Raw genomic sequence first — 21,401 nt, 5'->3', positions numbered from 1 at the left:
AGTAGATTACTTTTTTTTTTAGTATATGTATTTAATATATGCATTTGTCCTATTTTCGTTCAAACAATAAAATATAATGAACTATAAGTCCTAAATTTAACATAACTAGCAAAAATTGTTTGGGACTTAGACAAGGAGGGGGCAAAAAGCCTTGAAATTGCTATTTCATTGAAATTCATAAGGGAGAAGCTTTGGACAAGTTGTTAAAAAATTTTTCCTTATTGTTGGAAATCTTTGCCTGTGGTTCGCTGACGCTCTGAATTACTACTCTGTGTGTTGGGCTCAGAACTGTCAGATACCTCTTGAAAAAGTGTTTAGTGCCCTCTTGAAAACAGGTGCTCATGTTGAATGTATTACTGGCATGATAAATGCTGTCAATAGAAGGTAAGCACAATGTAAGATTGAAGCTGTGTTTATAACTGTTAAGCAACTCCTCTCCATCTAATTCATCTGTATGTAGAAAGGTGAATAACTGTCTGATATGACTTTTTTCTATAATGGGTGTTCTTTGTGTAAGATTTGCTGTCTATCATATTTAGTCGCCCAAAGTTGTCCTGTCTTTCATAACTTCTCCTACCATAGTAGCTCTGTTATACTAATGATGTAATTTAAAGTAGTTTCATTAAAAATCTTATTACATCTTTGATTTGTGAGATTGGATTAAGACAGTAATTGAATATTATTTCTTCTGATTTTAAAGGGGAGGATATTTTTAATAGGCATCATTATTACTCTGTATGAAAATGAGCTAAAAAGGTAAAAGGAAAGATGATAGAATATCTAGTCTTAGGAAGCTTTTATACACTGTACTGCATAGTAATGTTTTCCACAAATTGTATTACATACCTTCATTGCAGCTTTCTATTGTTTCTTTTTAGCAATTACCAGTAATAACATCAAGCACAATAGTGAGGTGCAGATCCTGCAGGACATATATCAACCCTTTTGTTTCTTTCATTGATCAAAGGAGGTGGAAATGCAATCTGTGCTATAGAGTTAATGATGGTAAGTGTTTGGTTTTTGTGGGGTTTTTGTGGTGGGTTTTTTTGTTTGGTTGGTTGGTTTTTTGTTGTTTTTTTTTTTTAGCAGGAGATGCTTGCATTTTTAGAATCTCTTTGAAGTATTTGCATCATATCAGTCCACGGGATACTTTAGATTAAAACGTAGATTAAAATGACAGCGTTCTTAAGATGTTTTTTAAAATCTCTGGATTGTAAGTCAGATATGCTTTGCATTTTCTGAAGCAAAAGGTTGTTTTGCAATTTTCTGGGAGACTAAAAAAAAGTAATTGTATTATCCTGATTACTTGTATAATGAAACCAACTTCCTCCATTGACTGCTGTTGCAATATGCAAATGGAAACATGATGACAGTTAATACTGTCTGCAATCCAGGCCAGAGGTTATAAGAAACAATACAGGTTGAAGCTTGTTGTTGTGAAATGCTCCATTTGCATTGGTATTCTAAAGTTAGGGAAATATTGCTGTTTAAGATAAACCTTCTTTTGTTTCCAGTTATTTAACTTTGATGTTGCTTCGGATACTTGAAATGTTAGTATGTTTTACATATCCTTAATGTGAATTTTTTTCTGTTGTTAGTGATAATTCAAATATGTCTGCACTAGTTTACTCGTAGCTGCCATAATGGTTTTTATTTGCTGACAAATATATAATTTTTTTTTTGTGGGGGGAAAAAAAAAAAATTATAGTTCCTGAAGAATTTATGTATAATCCTCTGACACGATCTTACGGAGAACCTCACAAACGGCCAGAGGTCCAAAATTCTACAGTAGAATTCATTGCTTCCTCCGACTATATGGTAAAAAAAGTTTTTATGTGAACTTCAAAAATTGCATGTTAATGTGAATGTGTTTGAAATTAATGTTGCATGTTACTCCAATGGTGTGTATTAATTTTCCTGTGAAGGTCCTCTTAACACCGAAGAATAGTTAAAATTTGTATTTATTTTGAATTTTGGCAAGTGTAGGTATTCAGCGACTTGTCAATTAAAGGCAATTGCGACGTGTATAATCGTCCAGTGTAGTTTAATGTGGCATAGCCTGGTTTGAGTCTGATGCAATGTGTTTCTGGGTTTCTCCCTCATTTTGAAGAGGTTTGGAAAGACCAGTAATGGAATGAGCAAATTAAGTTGGGTCCAAATTTTTAGTTAGTAATTGTGACAGAAACGATTCTAACTAGGAGTCAACCTACAATTGCTGTGATAGTAGTCTTGTCTCCAAGAATGATAAACAAGGCCTGGGAAAAGGCCCTGTTCATAATGACATTATTAACAACAGCAAAAATAAATTGTTCTCTTGTCTTTGAGTTGAAACACTGTGGCCAAGACATTTGGCAATGAATAAATACAGCTTGTTATATGGTTGGGAAAAGGATGTAGATAGAATATTTTAACCCCATTTAATGGATCACATTGTCCACATCCTAAAAGAACAGTGGTGTTTTGAAGAGTGAATTCCATGTCTGGCATCAGAGAGTCATGTTTGAGTCGTCTGCTGGAAGGAGAGACTAAAATATCCAATTTCTGTTCTGAAGCATAACGTTGTATGCTTATTATGAATGGGAATTATTAACCACTGGGAATTGTGGTTAAGTCTATCCACATGACTCTTAGTTAGTAAATCAGTTTTATTGCATAATGTATACCTTGCATTTTTCTAAGTATTCCCTTTTCCCACTTCCCTTTCTAATGACTAATCATTTTTAACATTTCTTTAAATATGATTTTTGAACTTTTTTTTTATTTTTATTTTTTTACTTTGTAGCTTCGTCCTCCTCAGCCTGCGGTATATTTATTTGTTTTAGATGTGTCTCATAATGCAGTGGAGGCTGGATATTTGACAATAGTCTGCCAGTCATTGCTGGAAAACCTAGACAAGTAAGAATATAAATAACCTTTTCAAATTAGCTAATGTGTTAGTATGAAAAATACTAACCTACAGTTTTGCAGAAAACTTGCATGTAGTGTTTAAACATTCTGTCCCTAAAGGACAGAAGTTCTGTTGCCTGAGATTCTGAAATGCAACTTACATGTCTAAAAAAACCAACCAAAAAAAAAAAAAAAAACCTGAACCACCAACCAAGCAAAAAAAATCAACCCCCCGAAAAAAACATCTGTTGAAGCGATTTACATGAGAGCTGTCTTCCTTGCATGTGATTAAAAGTGGATCTGCAAATAATTTACTTATGTATCTGCAAAGAATATTTAGTTGTAACTTCTATCAACTTCATGTTGGTTGTACAAACATCTATGAAGTGTGCTCTTCCCCCCTGCCCAGACCAACAAAAATAACTCAATTACAGAGATTAAATTGGCTGGTTCTTGTGCTGAAACAACTGAGGTGCTGCATACTGGAATGTTGTAACCACTAGTGTGAGACTGCCTAAGTGAATTGAGTTGTCAATTTGGTTTTTTTAGATAAGTTACGTAGATCTACCTGTGCCGTGCTCTATCTCTTCTCATTTTTGCACTGGAACAGCATGTATGGGATTGTTGGTGTTTTTCGAGGGAGGGCTGGTAAACTTCACTATGCTCATGTATTTTGAAAACTAATTTGCATCCTGTGGAGGCCTCACTCTGAAAATTGTTTTCTACAGGTTTTTCTTGGGAAACTTGATTTTAATTTCTGATAAAGACACCAACATGTACAATAAAATTCTTCACTTATATTTATTGGCTTAGTCTTTCTTTGTTCAGATCTTTACAGGTATTTTGTCAACAGATTCTCATAAACATGCTGAATTATTTTAGGAAAATTCATAAAATCCTATGCAAAGTCTATAGGAAAATTAGTACAGCCAGTTAATTTATATACCCAGATGGTAAAAACAATATTTGCCTCTATTGCCTTTGTTCACCATCATGGTTTTCAGCACTTGCTGATGTTTTATGTCTTATTTGAGGAATCCCATTTAGTTTGTCTTTTTGTATTTTTAATGCCATATGTAGGAATATGGTCCACATGAGATTTTGGTTTAGAGCTGTAAGTGCTCTGTAACTACATTAGTAAGTGGGTGGTTTGTTTTTTTTTAATTATGAAAGAGCAGAATGCACTATTTTCTACTGAAGATCTGAGAAGGCTACCTTCTTTCATGTGTCAGTGTAATGTTTAAATGAACCTACTAAGTTCTGTCTTGGAACAAAATATCAATATATTAGTGAGTTCTTATCTGTAACATTTAGTCTTGTAAACTGTATCATTACCCCAGCTTTTCAGAAAATACTGAAGAAATATTACTTGTATTCATGTTTTAATCTCCTTTCTTTTGTTCTCCCTTCACCCCTTATACATGAGCTGAGCTTCTGCTAACATCAGCAGGAGCTGTGTATATGTATGTGTCTTGAGAGACAAATCAAGGGCTTAATAGTTTATTTTTTAATGCTTTAGGCTGCCTGGAGACTCGAGAACAAGAATAGGGTTCATAACATTTGACAGCACTGTTCAGTTTTACAACTTGCAAGAAGGTTTATCTCAGCCTCAGATGCTGATTGTCTCAGATATTGATGGTAAGTAAAAAGAAAGTGGAAACTAAATTCTAAATTTTTGAGAAGCTACTTTTTTTTCCCAGAAGAAAGATTAGAATCTCACAAACATTCTGGTTTTAAGTAAATTTTATTGAATGTATAGGGAATATATTTCTAAAAACTAATCTTACGCTAACTACAGAGTAGCTGGTGGTTACAAAGTGAAATTCAAATTTTAATTTTGCTTTGAATAAAACAAGCTTTGTATAGACTATATTATTCTCTCTAATGTATGTATCAGAAAAGTAGACTGTATTTCATGGTACGTATAGCAGTGGGTGGTGAAATGTTTTGTTCTATTTTAATGTTATTTTTTTCTTTAATAAAATGCTTTTTTCCATTCTCCCTACAGATATTTTCCTACCTACACCGGATAGTTTACTTGTAAATCTCCATGAAAGCAAAGAGGTATGATTGCTCAAAATTGATCATTGAATTTAGAGTTAAGTGTTCAAAATGGAGGTTGTTTTTAAACTTGGAATTCAAGCCTATCTTCATAATATGTAATTCCAATGCTACTTTTTAATTATAGAAGTATTACATGTTGTTTGTTTGATGCATCATAGTTTTTAAAATTGACTTTGTTTTCCTTAGGGTGTTGAAACTAAGCTGAAATATTTGGTACTGATTGTTCCATTTCAGTTATGGCAATACAGCTTTTTAGAAATAGCAGAAAATCTCAAGCTTGCAAAATCTCACAAACACCTTTCGATCTGTTCTGCAGCTGATAAAAGATCTATTGAATGCGTTACCAAATATGTTCACCAATACAAGAGAAACTCACAGTGCATTGGGTCCTGCTCTTCAGGCTGCGTTTAAACTGATGTCTCCGACGGGTGGTCGGATATCAGTGTTTCAAACTCAGTTACCATCTTTGGGAGCAGGGCTTTTGCATTCCAGAGAAGATCCCAATCAAAGGTCAAGCACAAAGGTACAAAAAATTCCTTTAATATTCATCTCGTGAGACTAGGGACTGGCCGTGTCTTTCCGACTTGCATAGTTCTGCAGATAAACTCTTGTTTTTTGTTTATAGTAATTCACTAAATTTTAATTATTCAATGTCTGTGTCCATGCATTTAAGATCACTAGTTTATACATGTACGTGTGGCATTACTTGTTTCAAAGTGCATGAGCTGTCTTTTGGGCCTTTGGTCCATAGCTTTTCTTGGGAAGCAAAAGAAGCTGCAAATATCTCTGACTCGGTTAATATCAACCTGGGTTTTGAACCAAAGTGTGGATGTATTAAACTGTAGACCTAAAACATGATTTCTTATTATTTTATGGCTTTGTAGTTTACAGCATCCAGTAAGTGTTACATAGTTACATGAATGTTTATTTGTATGAGAACATAAACTTCCTTGAAAGTAGGATCATAACTGCTTGTAAATACAATCTAAAAGAATAAGGAGCATAAGGAAAATAATTTCTGCAGGTGGAAATGCCTATAAATTCTTGCTTAAAGGAAACATCCTTATGATACTTTGCTACTGAATAGTATGTCTTTTGTTCCATGAAGACTTAAGAGCACGATCATTGTCTTAACTCTTTCCTGTATAAATTATTCACCAAAGGTGGTCCAGCATCTTGGTCCAGCAACGGATTTTTATAAGAAGTTGGCACTGGATTGCTCAGGCCAGCAGACTGCTGTGGATTTATTTCTCTTAAGTTCACAATATTCTGATCTAGCTTCTCTTGGTAAGGAGTACCTAATGTATGCATTCATTCTTTCAACGTTGTTGTCTTTCTTTAGAAGCACAGGCTACTTCAGGAATTCTTAAATCATGTAAATCTTTTTGAACTTCTGTAAATGCAGCTAATGCTGCAAAGGAATTGGCTTTGAAGTTGATAGCAGTAAACAACAGGAGTACTGGGTTGGTAGTATCGGACAACTTATTCTGGGATTTCACAGTTTTAAACAAGAAGGTACTTTCCTGCTCAAGAACAGGAAACGGCCAGATGGCAAGGAATTAATAAAATTTAATCATAGGGGTAGAACAGAGTTCTCATCTCTCAGTATTAAACCAAGATTTGACTCTGCGCACACACTTAATTTTGCCTCTACACCATTAAATATTTCTGCATGCGCTCCTGCCTTAGTTGCCAAAGGTAGCATGCTTATAGAATTAAGTGTATAATTAGATAATTGTGTATTGAGGTGACTCATCACTGTCTTCAGTGGCCTGAGTCTGGGCCGGTTCTCGTTGTCCTACAGATGTGAGTCATATCAAGAAAAAGATGCACATAGACTTGCAGAAGGTTGGACACAATTTTTGCATCCTGACTTCATGTTACAGTTTTACCTCTTAACCATATCTTTTCCTCCTTCACAGCTTGCATGTCCAAGTACTCTGCTGGATGCATCTATTACTATCCATCTTTCCATCGTAGCCATAATCCTGCTCAGGCCGAAAAGTTGGAAAAAGACCTTAAAAGATACCTTACAAGAAAGATTGGATTTGAAGCAGTTATGCGCATAAGATGTACAAAAGGTATGTTTTAAATACTGATTTGTATGGAAAAGTTGGTGTAAGCACGTTAACTATCATTTTGAATGTGCTTAATCTTTAGCAACATTAGATTTCAGGTTGTTTCACTGAAGAGCAAGATAGTTGCCTTCTTTATGTAAGTTATGTTAGCTTTTGCCATTTGGTTTTTTGTTTTGTTTTGTTTTTTTTTAACCTAAGATGGCGCCATCTCGCTTCAACTAAGTTGACATGTGTAGCGTAAGGGCGTCGTTCAGTTTGAAGTGTTCAGAATTGAACATGAACTCTCCAGGATCATGCTGAAATGTCTAATGATTCACGTAATTGATTCTGTGTGATAGAATAAGTATTTTTACTGTTTTCTTAAACATAGCTTGAGGGCTGTGGGTTTTAATTATTGATTGGAGGTTTTTCATGCTGTTTTAACCTCACTCTGAATTATTTAATCTGCTTCTAGGTCTTTCAATACACACTTTTCATGGGAACTTTTTTGTACGATCTACGGATTTATTGTCCCTTGCCAACGTCAATCCTGATGCTGGATTTGCAGTGCAAATGTCCATCGAGGAAAGTCTGACTGACACATCTTTGGTTTGTTTTCAAACAGCTCTTTTGTATACTTCCAGCAAAGGTAAATAAAATCAAATGAGTTGGCCACTGGGCTTTTTGTTTCTTTTTCTAACAATGTTTTTGTAGCTAGTTCCACAACCTTTTGTTGTTCTCTATACCCTAGGAGAATCTTGTCAAAGCTAGTGATCTTACTTGGCAGTTAATCATGTAATGTAAATCTTTATAAACTCTATTTTGATGGCAAAATGTAATTTATCTCCACCTTACATAGAGTTGATTCAGCAAGTTTCCTTTACTTAAAAGGCATACCACCGTTATAAGCAATAACATCTTTGGCGTGCACTTTGTCCAAAATCACAGACCCATGATGGATTGGAGCGAGTTGCTAGGACATTGGATGGCCATAAAGAATAGCAGCTACTTTCTGTTGTGAAGGTGCAACAGAATTTTGGGATGGGAATCAATGTACTTCATTTGTAGGATCAAGACACTTATTGTGGGTGTTATAAGCTAGTTTGTGTTACGAACGTGTGCTGATTCGTAAGTTGAATGCCTTAGAGCGTTGCAGAGTTTGAATAGGTTGAGATGGGAACAGGAGATAGTGTTACAGCAATTTCCTGACTGGTGTGTTTTTACAAAATGAGTGCATCTTACATGAGAGGAGGTATGCTGTAATGACTGAATTTGTATACCTCTACCAGGAAATGTTGTACAATGAGTTCTACTTATTTTTATTAGGTGAACGTCGAATTCGAGTGCACACACTTTGCTTGCCTGTAGTAAGTTCACTGGCTGATGTATATGCAGGAGCGGATGTACAAGCAGTTGTATGCCTCTTAGCAAACATGGGTGAGTACAGACCAGGAAGATTCAAATATCTTTTTGTATGGTCTTAATTTTGCCAGCAGTTTAAATGAAGTAGTGAATAAAGCCTAGGTATTGTAGGAAAAAGGTTGGAGTGGAGCACACCTAAGCCAGAGAATACAAAAGATGACAAATTCAAAGTTATACCAAAACTATTAACTGAAATATCCCTTAGCCTGAATCCTCAGTTGACTCTAATCTTTTAAAAGGAGCCTTCTTACATTGTTCTCTCGAGTTTATTGAAGGACAAAGAATCATAACACACTTGGATAAACTCTAATTTTTGTATCATCATCATCATGGTTTTTATCTCAGACTTCAGCATTCTAGGATTACTTAAGAAACAGAGTGATTCAGTTTAATGAGCTGCTGGAGACTAAAAGGGAACTTCTGACAACAGTGTATCCGAGATATGCATTAGTTTCTATGCTTCTATCCTGTTGTTGCTGGTTTGAGGATTCTTACTTATCCCCTGCTTGTGCGTCATAAGTAGCTGTTTCATAGACTGATCTCTGCCATTGAACGTGTATGACTCTGTGCAGCATTTTAGTATATGCTATGTTGTATATTAATAGTCAAATAAATTAGAAGAAGAAATAAATAGTACTTCTGTATCTCATCTTAAATGTACATTCAGTCCAGCAGGTGGCTTCCTCCAACCAAAGGATTTGCAGTCCTTTCTCAGCAGAGAAAGATGAAGCTTCATTTACACTAATCATAATTATGCCACTGAAATAATGGAAGAAATTTCTTGTGGGGGAAAAAAAAAAATCAAAAATAATTGCTGCAAATCTTATCTTGGAGGTAGGACAGCAGAGAGTTTTGGCAATAACTAAGTTATTTGTATAAGGTTTAAAACAGGATTTATATTTAGTCTCGAGTATATATCACATTTTTAAAGATTTTTTTTTTTTTTTTAAATTCTCCAAGAGTAGGGAGTGGAGATCAGCCATGCTGTATTTTTTTTAAGCATCATGAAAGTGCGTTTCTGTATGGGCAATAGTCTTATTTACTCCTAAAAAAAGTTAGGACCACAGGCGTGGGGTTTTTTTAAATCTTAAAATATCACCCAGAAGCACAACTAACATTTTCAAAATTCAAGGGAATGAATGAGGCCAACTCTAGTAACTTCTTGTATCCTTCTAACCCAACAGCTGTGGATCGCTCAGTATCATCTAGTCTTTCGGATGCAAGAGATGCCTTAGTTAATGCCGTGGTAGACTCCTTGGCAGCATACATGTCAACTGCCTCAAATCTGCAGCAGTCCATGCTGATAGCACCAAATTCCCTCAAGCTGTTTCCACTGTATATTTTGGCCCTTCTCAAACAGGTATGTATAATCTAGTGGATTAATGTTTTTGATTTTTTAATTCATTGTTCTATTTGAGGAATTCTTCAGCTCTAGGTCAAGCAATGTCTGCACTCTTCTAAAATTATGAAAATCAGGTTATCTTCTTCAAGCTTACAGGACTTTCACGTAAAAGATGACTGTTAGATTATTGTAAATGATTAGTGCCTGAACAGTTTATTGGTTTACTTGATTTTGAATTTTTTATATTTTGTCTTGTCTTGTTTTATAATTAAAATAATATATATATTCTAACAACTAGCATTTCTCAGATTTTGGCAGCTAATTGGTGTTGCCCGTAAAGACTGTTGGAAGCCGCTTATTAGTACTTCTTCAATTTTATTTTATGAAGAAAAAACAAGTCAAATATTTTTCAATATACTTTTTACTTTAAAGTACCAAGGGGGAAAATGAGTTTCCATGGATATACAATGAAATCTGTTACAGAAACTGAAGTGATATAGTTTAAAGTTCACATAGAAGTAATTACTACTTTTGGGTTTTTTTTTTTTAAATCTTTTTGTATTACCAAACATCATACTTAAAAATAAAATGAGAACTTACTGCAGGGTTTTGTTACCAATACATCTCGTAGTTTAAAGATTTTAATGTCTGACAGTTCTTTGTTTTCTTATAGTGAGTAAACCTTTATGTATGTTTGGTAAGAAATCCAATTATAATAACTTATTTTCTTTGGCTTAGTGATTACTTCAGTTTCTAATATACTGATTAGGACTTCTTCGGTACTTGCATAAGTAATGCAGTTAATGGTGGGGAAAAAACAAACCATTTATTATCAAGAGGATCCATGTAAAAGAGAGAAGTAAGAGTAACTGAGAAAAGAAGTTATTTAGGTTTTTTTTTAATTATTATTATTTTTGTTGACAATAATAAAAAAGCCTGAGATAGAGAAACCAAAATGCTTGTGGCAGCCAAGAGGACTGATGTACTTAGCTTTGTTGTAGAAGTGAATGTGAACTTTGATTATAGGAATATTCTCCATTGAATCAGAATATGTGCTTACTCCATTGTGTTGCTTCTAACAGCGATTGTTTACTGATTTGCTTCTAAAGGAGATCTGAAAAATCCAGGAGAGAGTTACAAAATAAATTTTACCCTATGAGAGCCTAGTTTCTGCTATAAAGCATGAAAGTACATTTCCCTCCAAAGCTTTCCTTAACATTTAATTCTTACTAATATAAAATCAGAATTAATCTTATCCACAGAAGTATCTTTTTTGAACTCTGCTAGGCTCATATCTTCCCATAATATCTTGCATTGGTGAGTTTCACAGACCGGTAATACTTGTCAAGAATAAAAATGAGAAATGCTGGCCCAATCACATACAAATTTTACACAAAGTGGGAGGAAATTTTTTTTATTCTCCTTCATCACTAAGGAGGAAGAATGGATTAAGTTCTAAAAGGTATTGTATTCAAGTTGTATTTGATTAAGATTCTAATGTATCTCAAGAAGATACATTTCTTTACAAAAGCTTTGCTTTCTTTGCTTGACACTTTCAAAAAATTTGAAATAACGTTGTTTAGATGTGACATAAAATACAGGATTTATTGGAGTAACAAAGCTGTTCTCTTACAGAAAGCATTTAGAACAGGCACAAGTACACGCTTGGATGATCGTGTATATGCAATGTGCCAGATGAAGAGCCAGCCTCTTGTTCATTTGATGAAAATGATACATCCCAACTTGTACAGAATAGACAAGTTGATTGATGAGGTAATGCATGAAGCCTGTTTTATAACATTTTCTAGTGTTAATGGTCTGTTAAACCTGATGTGCTGCAGTAATTTAAAGCTGTTACTGTAATATAAACTGAGCATTTTCCATAAGTTATAAAAAATCAAGAAAAACATTTATTTTCAAGTTTTGAGTTGCAACTACAGTAACGTGTTATGAGCAGAACTGTGGTTTTACTTCACCTTGTTTCAATGACCACAATAATTTTTCTATTATACAAAGAAAGCAGAGAAGATTGTATGCATTGGAAACATCTCCAGTGTGGTTTTGTGTTTTAGAACTGTCTGGGGGAAATGGATGAAGTAGATTTGGTGGAGGATTCCAGGTTTTGTATGCTGAAACCAGATAAAGTTGCCTGCAATAACAAACTTCCAGTGGTTTCTCAGACTGATGTGGATGAAACGGAATTGTACTTCTAGATGGTCATGATCAGACTGAGGCAGTATTTCACGTACAAAGCAAGGTTTTACTAGTTTGCCTTTTACAGAGGTAGCCTAGGAAATGGATGCATTTTTTAACAGTAACAAGTAAGATGGAATTTTACTTAAGGTCAAAGTTAGTTGTAATTGCAAAAATAAGTTGTTTTTTTAAGTAAGTTTTCATGAGGTTGTTAGTCACTAGCTTTGGAAAAGTAAGTGAAATTAATTGACAAACCACATTTTAAATTTTATAAGAGAGTGCTAATCTGCTAGTTAGTACTACTTCAGTTTAAAGTATTTGTGACAGAGGCTGTTCTTAAATTTCTTGTTTCTTTAGAAAATTCTATGATATATATTACAGAATTTTTTTTTACATGTTTTTGCTGGTCGTCTTTTCTCTCAACACTTGATTCTTGAGAGCATTAAGTAAAGCCTGGAACTTTCCCAAGTGAAATTGAGTAGCTTGATTTTTTTTCATCAGTATGCATAAATCCCAAAAAGCTTCTAATCTATTGCATTATAATATGGAATTTTTAAAATAGTGATTTTTTTTTTTTAAATAATCTTTTACCATGTGGAGATGTGCTTAGTCTCTAGACTATTTTTTCCCTACATTATTTGCAGAATGCTTCACAGATTCTTAATAGATATTCAGCCTATTTTTGTATTGTAGGGGGAAGCAGCTTTAATCTGAAAATACTGGGGGCTTGGGGTTTTTTATTGGTTTTGTTTGTTTTTATTGCTGGTGAGGAAGGGGGCTATCTTTTAATAATGTCATTTCTAACAGCCAGATTGTTTAATCAGATCAGTCATAGTGCTCTGTGGACAAACCCTTGCTTCAGGTAGAATGTTAAATCAAGGAACTTTGTTACTGGAATGCAGTAAAATAGTGAACCCTTGTAGGGAGTAGAATTTGATCTTTTTCTCCTCTTGCAACATTTCTAGTGAAGTTGAATGCAGGTGGTTGAAGTTGAATGGAGGTTATTTATAGAAAACTTAAGCGTAAACACTAGAATGCTTTTGAAAGTTTGGCATCTATAGCATGAGAAATGTTATGCACACAACTTAAATGAACTTGCATTATTCTTTTTTAGGTAATAAAGTAGCCTTTAGGTTAAGTAACAGTCTAGAATTGTTCACTAATAATTTTCTAGGCTTCATATGGCGTTTTCTTACATGAGAATCCTCAGAATTTTTCTGGAGATTAACAGTGGTTTGTTTCCTGTTTTATTTTACCTGGTTAAGATAAAAGTAGGATTTATTTGTATTCTAGTGTTACTGAGTATTGGTTTTGGTTACAGAGTACAATACATGTAAATGACAGAGTTGTTCCTCAGCCTCCTCTTCAGAAGTTGTCTGCAGAGAAGTTGACAAGAGAAGGAGCTTTTCTTATGGATTGTGGTTCAGTAAGTTACCAGTTTCACACATTCCTCCTTTTTTTCTTTTTTTTTCTTTTTTTTTTTTTTCTTAACGTAATCTGTGTTCCAGTGAAAGGCTTGAGGAGTATCTTTCAGGTTGCATATTAAGGCTTCAGAGGTTAATTTTTTTTCACGCTATACTGGTCAGAATATACCAAGATTTTATATTAAGGTTTGGGTTTTTTTTTTCCTGGAAATAATGGATTTCCATTTTCCAAAATTTCTCTTAATCGTTATTAAATTGTATGTACTACAGTCTGTCTAACAAAGCACTTCTCATTGATGCAGGAACCTTCTTGATTACGCACAAATATAGGTGGCTTTATGATTTGTAGCTTGTGTGATATAAGAGTTGCAAGAGTGAGGGAATTGTGGGGAGTGAACAAAATCTGTAGGTACAGTTTAAGGTATTCATAGAAATTATACTAAAACACGCTTAATTTGATAAAGCATTGTGCTACTCGAATAACGTGATAAAACATTATGCTTCTCTAATGGCAGTCTAGAAAGTGCTTTAAACCTTGTATGAGTTCAGGGACTGAGTGTGAATGTATGCTGGGTTTGGCTGAGATAGAGTTAATTTTCTTCATATTAGCTAGGATGGGGCTATGTTTTGGATTTGTGCTGGAAACAGTGTTGATAACACAGGGATGTTTTAGTTATTGCTGAGCAGTGCTTACACAGGGTCAAGGCCTTTGCTGCTGCTCCCCCCACCCCACCAGCGAGCAGGCTGGGGGTGCACAAGGAGCTGGGAGGGGGCACAGCCGGGACAGCTGACCCCAACTGACCCAAGGGCTATCCCACACCATATGGCGTCATGCTCAGCATATAAAGCTGGGGGAAGAAAAAGGAAGGGGGGGACATTCGGAGTGATGGCGTTTGTCTTCCCAAGTAACCGTTACGCGTGATGGAGCCCTGCTTTCCTGGGGATGGCTGAACACCTGCTGGCCCATGGGAAGCAGTGAATGAATTCCTTGCTTTGCTTTACTTGCGTGCGTGGCTTTTGCTTTGCCTAGAAAACTGTCTTTATCTCAACCCATGAGTTTTCTCCCTTTTACGCTTCCGATTCTCTCCCCTGTCCCACTGGGTGGGAGTGAGCGAATGGCTGTGTGGTGCTTAGTTGCACCTGGGGTTAAACCCATGACAGAATGTCAAACTAGTCTGTCTCCAGATGTCTGAAGTAACTACTATAATGTGTTTTCATAATCGATGCTTTACTATGACTTGTTTAGATTGGGAAGTCGGTAACTGACACAGCGGTGTGACTTTATAAAATTTTAGGTTTTTCATTTTAGGAGGTAACATGAGAAGTTAGTGCATTAAGTGTTCCAATACAGATGTGTTCTGCATCCTCATTCTTTCAGTATTTGCATTCTACCTATTTTTTATTTTTTTTTACATTTAATGGTATTATTCCAGATGCTACCAATGTATTACTAAGTAAATGTACAAATAATTAATATAGAGGTGCATATATGAATTGCACCAGGAGCTCTCAAGTGATTCATTTGCATGAAAGGTATTATTCTGGTATTATTTCAGTTACGTCATCACTTGTCTCGTTCTCTAAAATGTATGCAAGGCCTTTACTAAAACTGATGCTCATATCTTACAGATTTTTTACATTTGGATTGGAAAAAACTGTGATAACAACTTCATAAAAGATGTCCTTGGATACCCAAACTATGCGTCAGTACCACAGAAAATGGTAGGCGTCTTAATGAGCTGTACTGTATAGTGATTACATTTGGAATCGATATTTAATCTATTTTTTCTGCATTTTCAGATTTTATTTATGTAACTATGAATTAGAGGGTTTTTATTGGATACCTTCTAACCTCTTGCCAACTTCATAGGAGACACATAAAAGTTGTCAAATGCTTTCATGGAAAGAATGTAAACATGTAAATTTTGGCATTCATGGAATGCCAAAAAAATGTTCTGTGACATTATTGCTTTTATTATTTTTATGGAAATACATGTGGGCTCACAAGAATAGGATGGAATTTCATAGAATGAATACACAAATTATCTATTCAGACATGTTAATTGTTAAGATTAGAGTTATTTTATTGATATCATGGTTTTCAGAAGCCTTGTGTTCTCTGAAGCTGGTGTAAGTTACCAAGTCTATAGTATGACGTGATAGGCCTGTAGGTAAAGGGTAAGAGCTAAGTTTTGCTCATCTTCAAGCCTTGAATCAATGTTAAAAAGAAACACTTTTAGCTATTAGAACATCAAAGACCCTTGGATGTATGTTTTGATGGAGGGGTTTCTATGTTATAACCTATACCTATAGTCTTGTGCATGAAATGGAGGAGCAATTAAAGAGAAGACCCCTCTTCTGTGGGTAGTAATTCCAAAATGTCAACAAGTAGTGGGTAAGGATGGGCCCTTTTAAGACAGTCTGGAAAAGTTCAGAATTGAATGGTTATGTTCAGATACTACCAGAAGTGTGTTAGTCATTGTAGAAACACATAGGAAGGTATTTCCTGCTTATAAAGCTTGCGTAGTATGAAGGGGAAAAGTAAGTGACAAGTGGTAATTATAAGAACAGGTTAAGAGTGGTGAGCTTTAAGACTACTGTAAAATTGGACTGCTTGTTCAGAGTTTTGTATTTTGCTTGTATTAGCAATTTAAAACTCTCCCTTCTGATCAGCTGATGGCATTAGTTGACAGAGTTTTCACGAAGAACTTGGATAAAGAAAGGATGATAACTTTTTTCAATGGTTATATAGCAGTTGTTATAATGAAAATGAGAGAAAAAAATAACATAAAAGTTATCTTTGCTTTTGAATTATGTCTTCCATTCATTTGTTACAAAGGTAGCAATGGAACCACTTTTAAATCTGTAATCAATTCTTTTATGTTGCATTAACTGTCTTAAAAGGTTTTGTCGGCCTAAGAGTTTGTCTATTTAGCTCAGTGAATGGCTCAAGTTTTTTTAATACTATTTTTTTCAGCTCATTCCCCAACCAGATAGTCCAGTATAATCTTTGTGTTGAAATTTGCTTACAATTCAGATTTCACTTCTTCATGTTTTGTTCATCTTTTCAGTGATGCAAAATGCAACATGTAGGAACTTGATTGACAGGGGAAGATAAAGGCAAGAAAACTGTGAAAGCAGCATTTTGAAAAGATGACTTTTTAAATAAGCTTGCTTTCTAAAATGGTTTGCACTTAAAAGGCAATCTAAGTTAAAGATCTGCTGCTTCCTACAGAACAGATATTACTGAATTTTTGTACTTTAAGCTGAAGAAAAAATGTGTATGTGTAATCCATGGTTGGTAATTTCTTAATAGAAATTGTGGCTTGGGTTATGTTACGACTATCAGGACCTATTTTTTTAAAATAGTTTTGATAATAAAAGACGATGACTTCTTTCCATTACCTTCAACCAGACACAGCTTCCTGAGGTAGATGCACTTTCTTCAGAAAGGACACGCTCTTTTATATCTTGGCTTAGAGACAGTAGACCTTTAAGCCCAGTTCTTCAAGTAATAAAGTAAGTATTTCTGTTAGATACTGAGTAATTATTGGCAACTTGTATTTACAATTTCTAATTGACACTGATGAAAAGTGGGAATATCTGACCCAGAAGAAAATGAATAACATCCTCTTTCCAGTTGATATAGTGCTGTTATCTAAAATCCCTTAGAAGTAAAGGTCATCTTTGAATCTACTGTACATTCACTTACTAATAGTTTTATTGGTAGGAATTAGTTGCATGTTTTTATATTGTTAAGAATATACTAAAGCAGTGGATATCCTTATGATCAACGGGGTTAACCAGGTTAATTTCCAGTATAGCTTTTATAATTTCAATACATACATATAAAAAAAGAATTCAAGTAAGGTTAATAATCTGTAAATGGCTTAATAATTGTATGTATTTGTTACTGAGCTCTATAGGACCGCAGCTGATTTATGACACAAGGCAAGCTCTGAAGCCTTTTCAAGCCATGACTCGCTTAAAGAAGTTTATATTCTATAAAATGTTTATACTTGAGTTTACATTTGTCTGCTCTAGAGTACTCAGTTTACTGAGCCTGATGGGAGATCACATTTTAAGACAGTATGATGACTTTCTTACTCAGATAAATAATGTTTAAATATAGGACTGAAGCTCTTTAGCTGTTGGCATTGTGGCTGCTGCTTGAATTGTGAGTAGTGCTGGGAGACCGTAGTAAATAGCAGAGCTTTACTGCATGCTGTACTATACCAGTACAGGGGACTGTGCTCCAGCAAATATTTGCTGCGTCCCGGCAAGTTTTTATTAGGGCAATAATTTTGGATACTAGGCCTTTGACATGTTCTTTGTTCTTTCTGTTTGGCAACAGAACCTTCTGTGTTCTGTTGCCAAATAAGAAAAACTGGGGAGGGTATTGAGATTACATGTAACCAGAGATGTAAACTTTTCAGTTTTTTAATCTTTATCAGAATTTAATTTAACCCTTTCAGAATTCATTGCCACCAGCATATTTGTTAACTTCTAAAAGAAAATAATTTTTATGTTTCCTTTTTCTGTTTCTACAAGATATTCTAAATGCTATTTCACCCACTTTTGTACCATTTTATACCTCTTAAAAAGATTCTCTTGTTTGATAGTGTGTTACAAACTTCAGGGTTTTTTTTCTAAACTTTGGATTATTTGCAATTGTAGTATCTTTGGACTGAATTTAGACTCAAAAGGACAGCAAGCAATTCATTAGAACTTATGCCTCTGCTTGAATTTATAGGGGATTTTTTTGCTCAATGTTTGGACTAAAATACCTTCCTCTCTTCTTTCAGAGATGAGAACCCTGCCAAAACAGATTTTTTTCAGCATTTAATTGAGGATCGGACAGAAGCAGCTTTCTCATATTATGAATTCTTACTTAATATTCAACAACAGATTTGTAAGTGAACAAGGAATAAATAGAAGAAAAATTCTGACTTCAGATAGAAGCATGGGCCAAGAGAAGCGTATGAGGAGTTACAAAAGTGGATACTTGTTCTTCACAATATACAGTGACCAGCACTGTTTTGGAAGCTTTACAGCTAAAGAAGTATACATTTCCAAAAGAATTTTGCAGATTTACTTCAGTCTAAAAGTGCTAGGAGTGATGAAGCTGTTTCACTAGTAAACTTTAAATTGGTTTATACACGTTTCCAGTTGTGCAGCGGTATGGTGCTCTGTTTATTGCAAGCTGGTGAATTTATGTAGCTATGTGGGATGATATTTCTTAACGAAATGTACAATTAGGTAAAGCTTTTTTTCTTACATTTATTATAGTAGCCCTTCCAGATCCAAATTCTTAACAGAGATGTCAAAGGGCAGTGCTGTATGTTGGTTGTTTATATGAATTTCTTTTTAAAAGGAATGATTCATATTTACTAAAGACTTCAGCAAATTCCCTGTGAAAGTTGTAGAGTTTCAGTAAAGTACATCAATTGTAGAAATAAAATATATAATGTACATAAATATTACATTTGTAAAGAAAATGTAAAAAATGTAACTAAAAAAAGACTTAGCTCAGTGTGCAGAATTGTTGAGTGCTCAATGATGAATTGTTTTGTCCCAGGCTAGACAATGAAGTTGACTATTAAAACGTGCTAAAAAAAGTGTCCATGTAGAAAGAACACAGCTGCTGCTTCTGTTAATTTTAGGTGAATTTATTTATGATTGGCTTACTAATTAAAAATATTTTGCTTTATCATGTGTTTTTATATTTATGCAAGTATAATCTTTTTGCAACTAAACTCTTACTGAACTGAATATTGAAGAGAACATGTTTACCACTTTATTTCACAGACCTCTGGAAGGGAGGAGAAAACACTGCATAGTCTGAAATGAGCTATTGGTATAAAGTTCCTAAAACCCTACTTATGTATTATCCTAAAGAAGGCATATCTGTTAACCTTGTTTTACATTTTGTAAACTACTGTAGTCTTGGTCCAGGTTTCTGTAACTTGTGTTGTCTGCTGTTTAGAGTAAGCATGGGTAATCACTCACTCACACTTGATTTCATTTCTGCTGTGATCTACAGAAAAAAAAAAAGGGGGTATAAAAATTAATTACCCTATATCAATGAAAGTAAAGACTTAAAAATGTCAAAATTCAAAATGTAATCACACTGTTGCATCTTTCTGAAACCTTGTTCTTGCTAATGTTTTAGTAACTCAGTTGTTTGGGCTTTTTGATAGATTTATCCCACATTTTTAAATTTGGTTGTTAAGTTGGGATGGTTTTGGTTTGGTTTTTTTAGAGGCACATTAGAAATAATTCATAAAGCACAATCAGTCACACTTATTATTCTGAGCTCTGTTTGTTTGGTTTAATGAAATGGGACTACGATGAAATAATTAAGTACAAAAAAGTAAATGATGATTAGTATGATTACATTTCATTTTAAAGTAGCCTTGAAAATGCTAACATTGCATTTTAACTGCCATATTCCCTGAATCAAATAGTCAAGATAAAAAGTACTAGCTATGGATTGCAAATGCTTTAAAAGCTGCACTAATTAAATTCTGCAAGTGGTGTTATTCTGCATGTTAGCACAAACTCATTGTTTGGAGAAGATACCTTATAAGTTAAATTTGTGTGTTGTCCTTAACTAAATGTGTTTAAGTTACCCGAAGATTACTTAAGAGAAACTTTCCATTTAGTAAATTCATTTATCATGTAATAAATGTCTGAGACGATGCTGAATGTTGTCCCTAAATCAGACCTCTCCAGGATTTCAGTACTTGTTTGTAGATTAATTTGCATTGGGTAAAAGCTAAGTACTGCTGAAGAGTGGGGCATCTTAAAAATCCATTTGTAATTGCGAAGATGAGAAGAGCATGTTACAATTTTAAATGCCCCATGATAGATGCTTCTGACTTGTGAGCTTGGTATTGCATATCTGGGAACTTACTATACCATGATTAATTGCAACATATTCTGTAAAACCATTACTTAAAGCTTTATTCTTCTATGGTTTTTGTATAGAAAAATTATGCAAAGTACATCTTGAGAGCTATTTGTTCAGTAAAATTATTACACGGCACAGAGAATCTAGTTATTTTTTACTAATTATAGAGCACATCTCCATCAGTCTCATAGAAGTATTGTGAATTTGAAACATCTCAGGATTTAGTGTTTTGAACAGCAGAGTATCTGTAGGCATGGCAAAAGTATCTAAAAGACAGTTTTACTTATGATGGTTTGGATCACACCACTGTAGCAGAAGATACATGCCAGAAGATTAATCCCTACCAAGGGATGCTCTGTAAAGCTCAACAAGCTTACTGCCTGCTGAGTAAGATTTTGGAGGAGAGAGAAGGGGCATGCTTTTGTTTCTGTTTAAATACAGCCCTGAACTGTCCAAAGAAGATCTCTAGCCATTTTAGGGATTGAACTCTTCCCAAAACGCCTTCAACACCGCATAACATAAATCATGCCTATTTAATGAAAAATATAAGATGTGCTGGGGAAAATGTTCCCCAGCCCCAGCTAAGTAAGTGTTTGGGGGATTGGTTCAAATTCTCAGCATTTTAAATACTGACCGTGGGCGTCCCTTACCATGTCTTAGTTCTAAAAGCAACATCTTGTACCTCTTTTACCAACTAAGTGGTATGGGAGTTCCCGTTGGAGAAATTGCAGTCCAGGAAGCTCTTACAATGGTAGGGCACATGATGCAGCTCCCAGAGAATTAGTACCAAGCTTGATTCTGTTGTTATGTTCTTAAGCTTATTAGAAATAAGCCTATTCATTAATCTTGCTGTAGAGCTCCATGGCAATAGAGAAAAGATGACCAGGTGTGGGTGACTTTGTTTGGCTTTGGTTTTCTGTATATTTTGTCAGATACTGAAAAGATGGTTTTGTCATTACTGTTGTTTTTGAAAAGCCAGAATCAGTTGTTAGTAATCCTGAAAGTCAAGAGCTCTTCAGTAATTTTAAATGTGGGGCCTTATGTTTTTTCAGGCCAAATACATTTTAAGAATTTTACACAAAATCTTCAAAGTATGGGAC

The 21,401-nt window shown here is 34.6% G+C and overlaps 1 protein-coding gene across 5 annotated transcripts in view; it reads left to right on the top strand.

The window, feature by feature from the left end:
• SEC24B (SEC24 homolog B, COPII coat complex component) overlaps positions 1-19,098 on the top strand; it is a 47,457-nt gene extending 28,359 nt beyond the window's left edge. For 4 of the 5 annotated variants that reach the window (XM_082315652.1, XM_082315651.1, XM_082315653.1 and 1 more), the window contains 16 exons: positions 879-1,005; positions 1,709-1,818; positions 2,783-2,895; positions 4,406-4,524; positions 4,895-4,950; positions 5,267-5,473; positions 6,114-6,237; positions 6,873-7,031; positions 7,483-7,656; positions 8,334-8,444; positions 9,614-9,789; positions 11,407-11,544; positions 13,286-13,390; positions 15,018-15,110; positions 16,804-16,907; positions 18,194-19,098. In XM_082315652.1, coding sequence (XP_082171778.1) covers positions 879-1,005; positions 1,709-1,818; positions 2,783-2,895; positions 4,406-4,524; positions 4,895-4,950; positions 5,267-5,473; positions 6,114-6,237; positions 6,873-7,031; positions 7,483-7,656; positions 8,334-8,444; positions 9,614-9,789; positions 11,407-11,544; positions 13,286-13,390; positions 15,018-15,110; positions 16,804-16,907; positions 18,194-18,308 — 2,031 coding nt within the window. In that variant the 3' untranslated portion in view covers positions 18,309-19,098. The remainder of the gene's footprint in view (positions 1-878; positions 1,006-1,708; positions 1,819-2,782; positions 2,896-4,405; positions 4,525-4,894; positions 4,951-5,266; positions 5,474-6,113; positions 6,238-6,872; positions 7,032-7,482; positions 7,657-8,333; positions 8,445-9,613; positions 9,790-11,406; positions 11,545-13,285; positions 13,391-15,017; positions 15,111-16,803; positions 16,908-18,193) is intronic. The other variant, XM_082315655.1, reaches the window with a different exon arrangement.
• The last annotated feature ends 2,303 nt before the right edge of the window (positions 19,099-21,401 follow it).

Source organism: Platalea leucorodia, assembly GCF_965183815.1.
Source record: "Platalea leucorodia genome assembly, chromosome: 6".
In the NCBI taxonomy this organism is placed as follows: domain Eukaryota; kingdom Metazoa; phylum Chordata; class Aves; order Pelecaniformes; family Threskiornithidae; genus Platalea; species Platalea leucorodia.
Note: the sequence above shows the minus strand (reverse complement) of the source record. Positions and strands in the feature narration are given on the sequence as shown.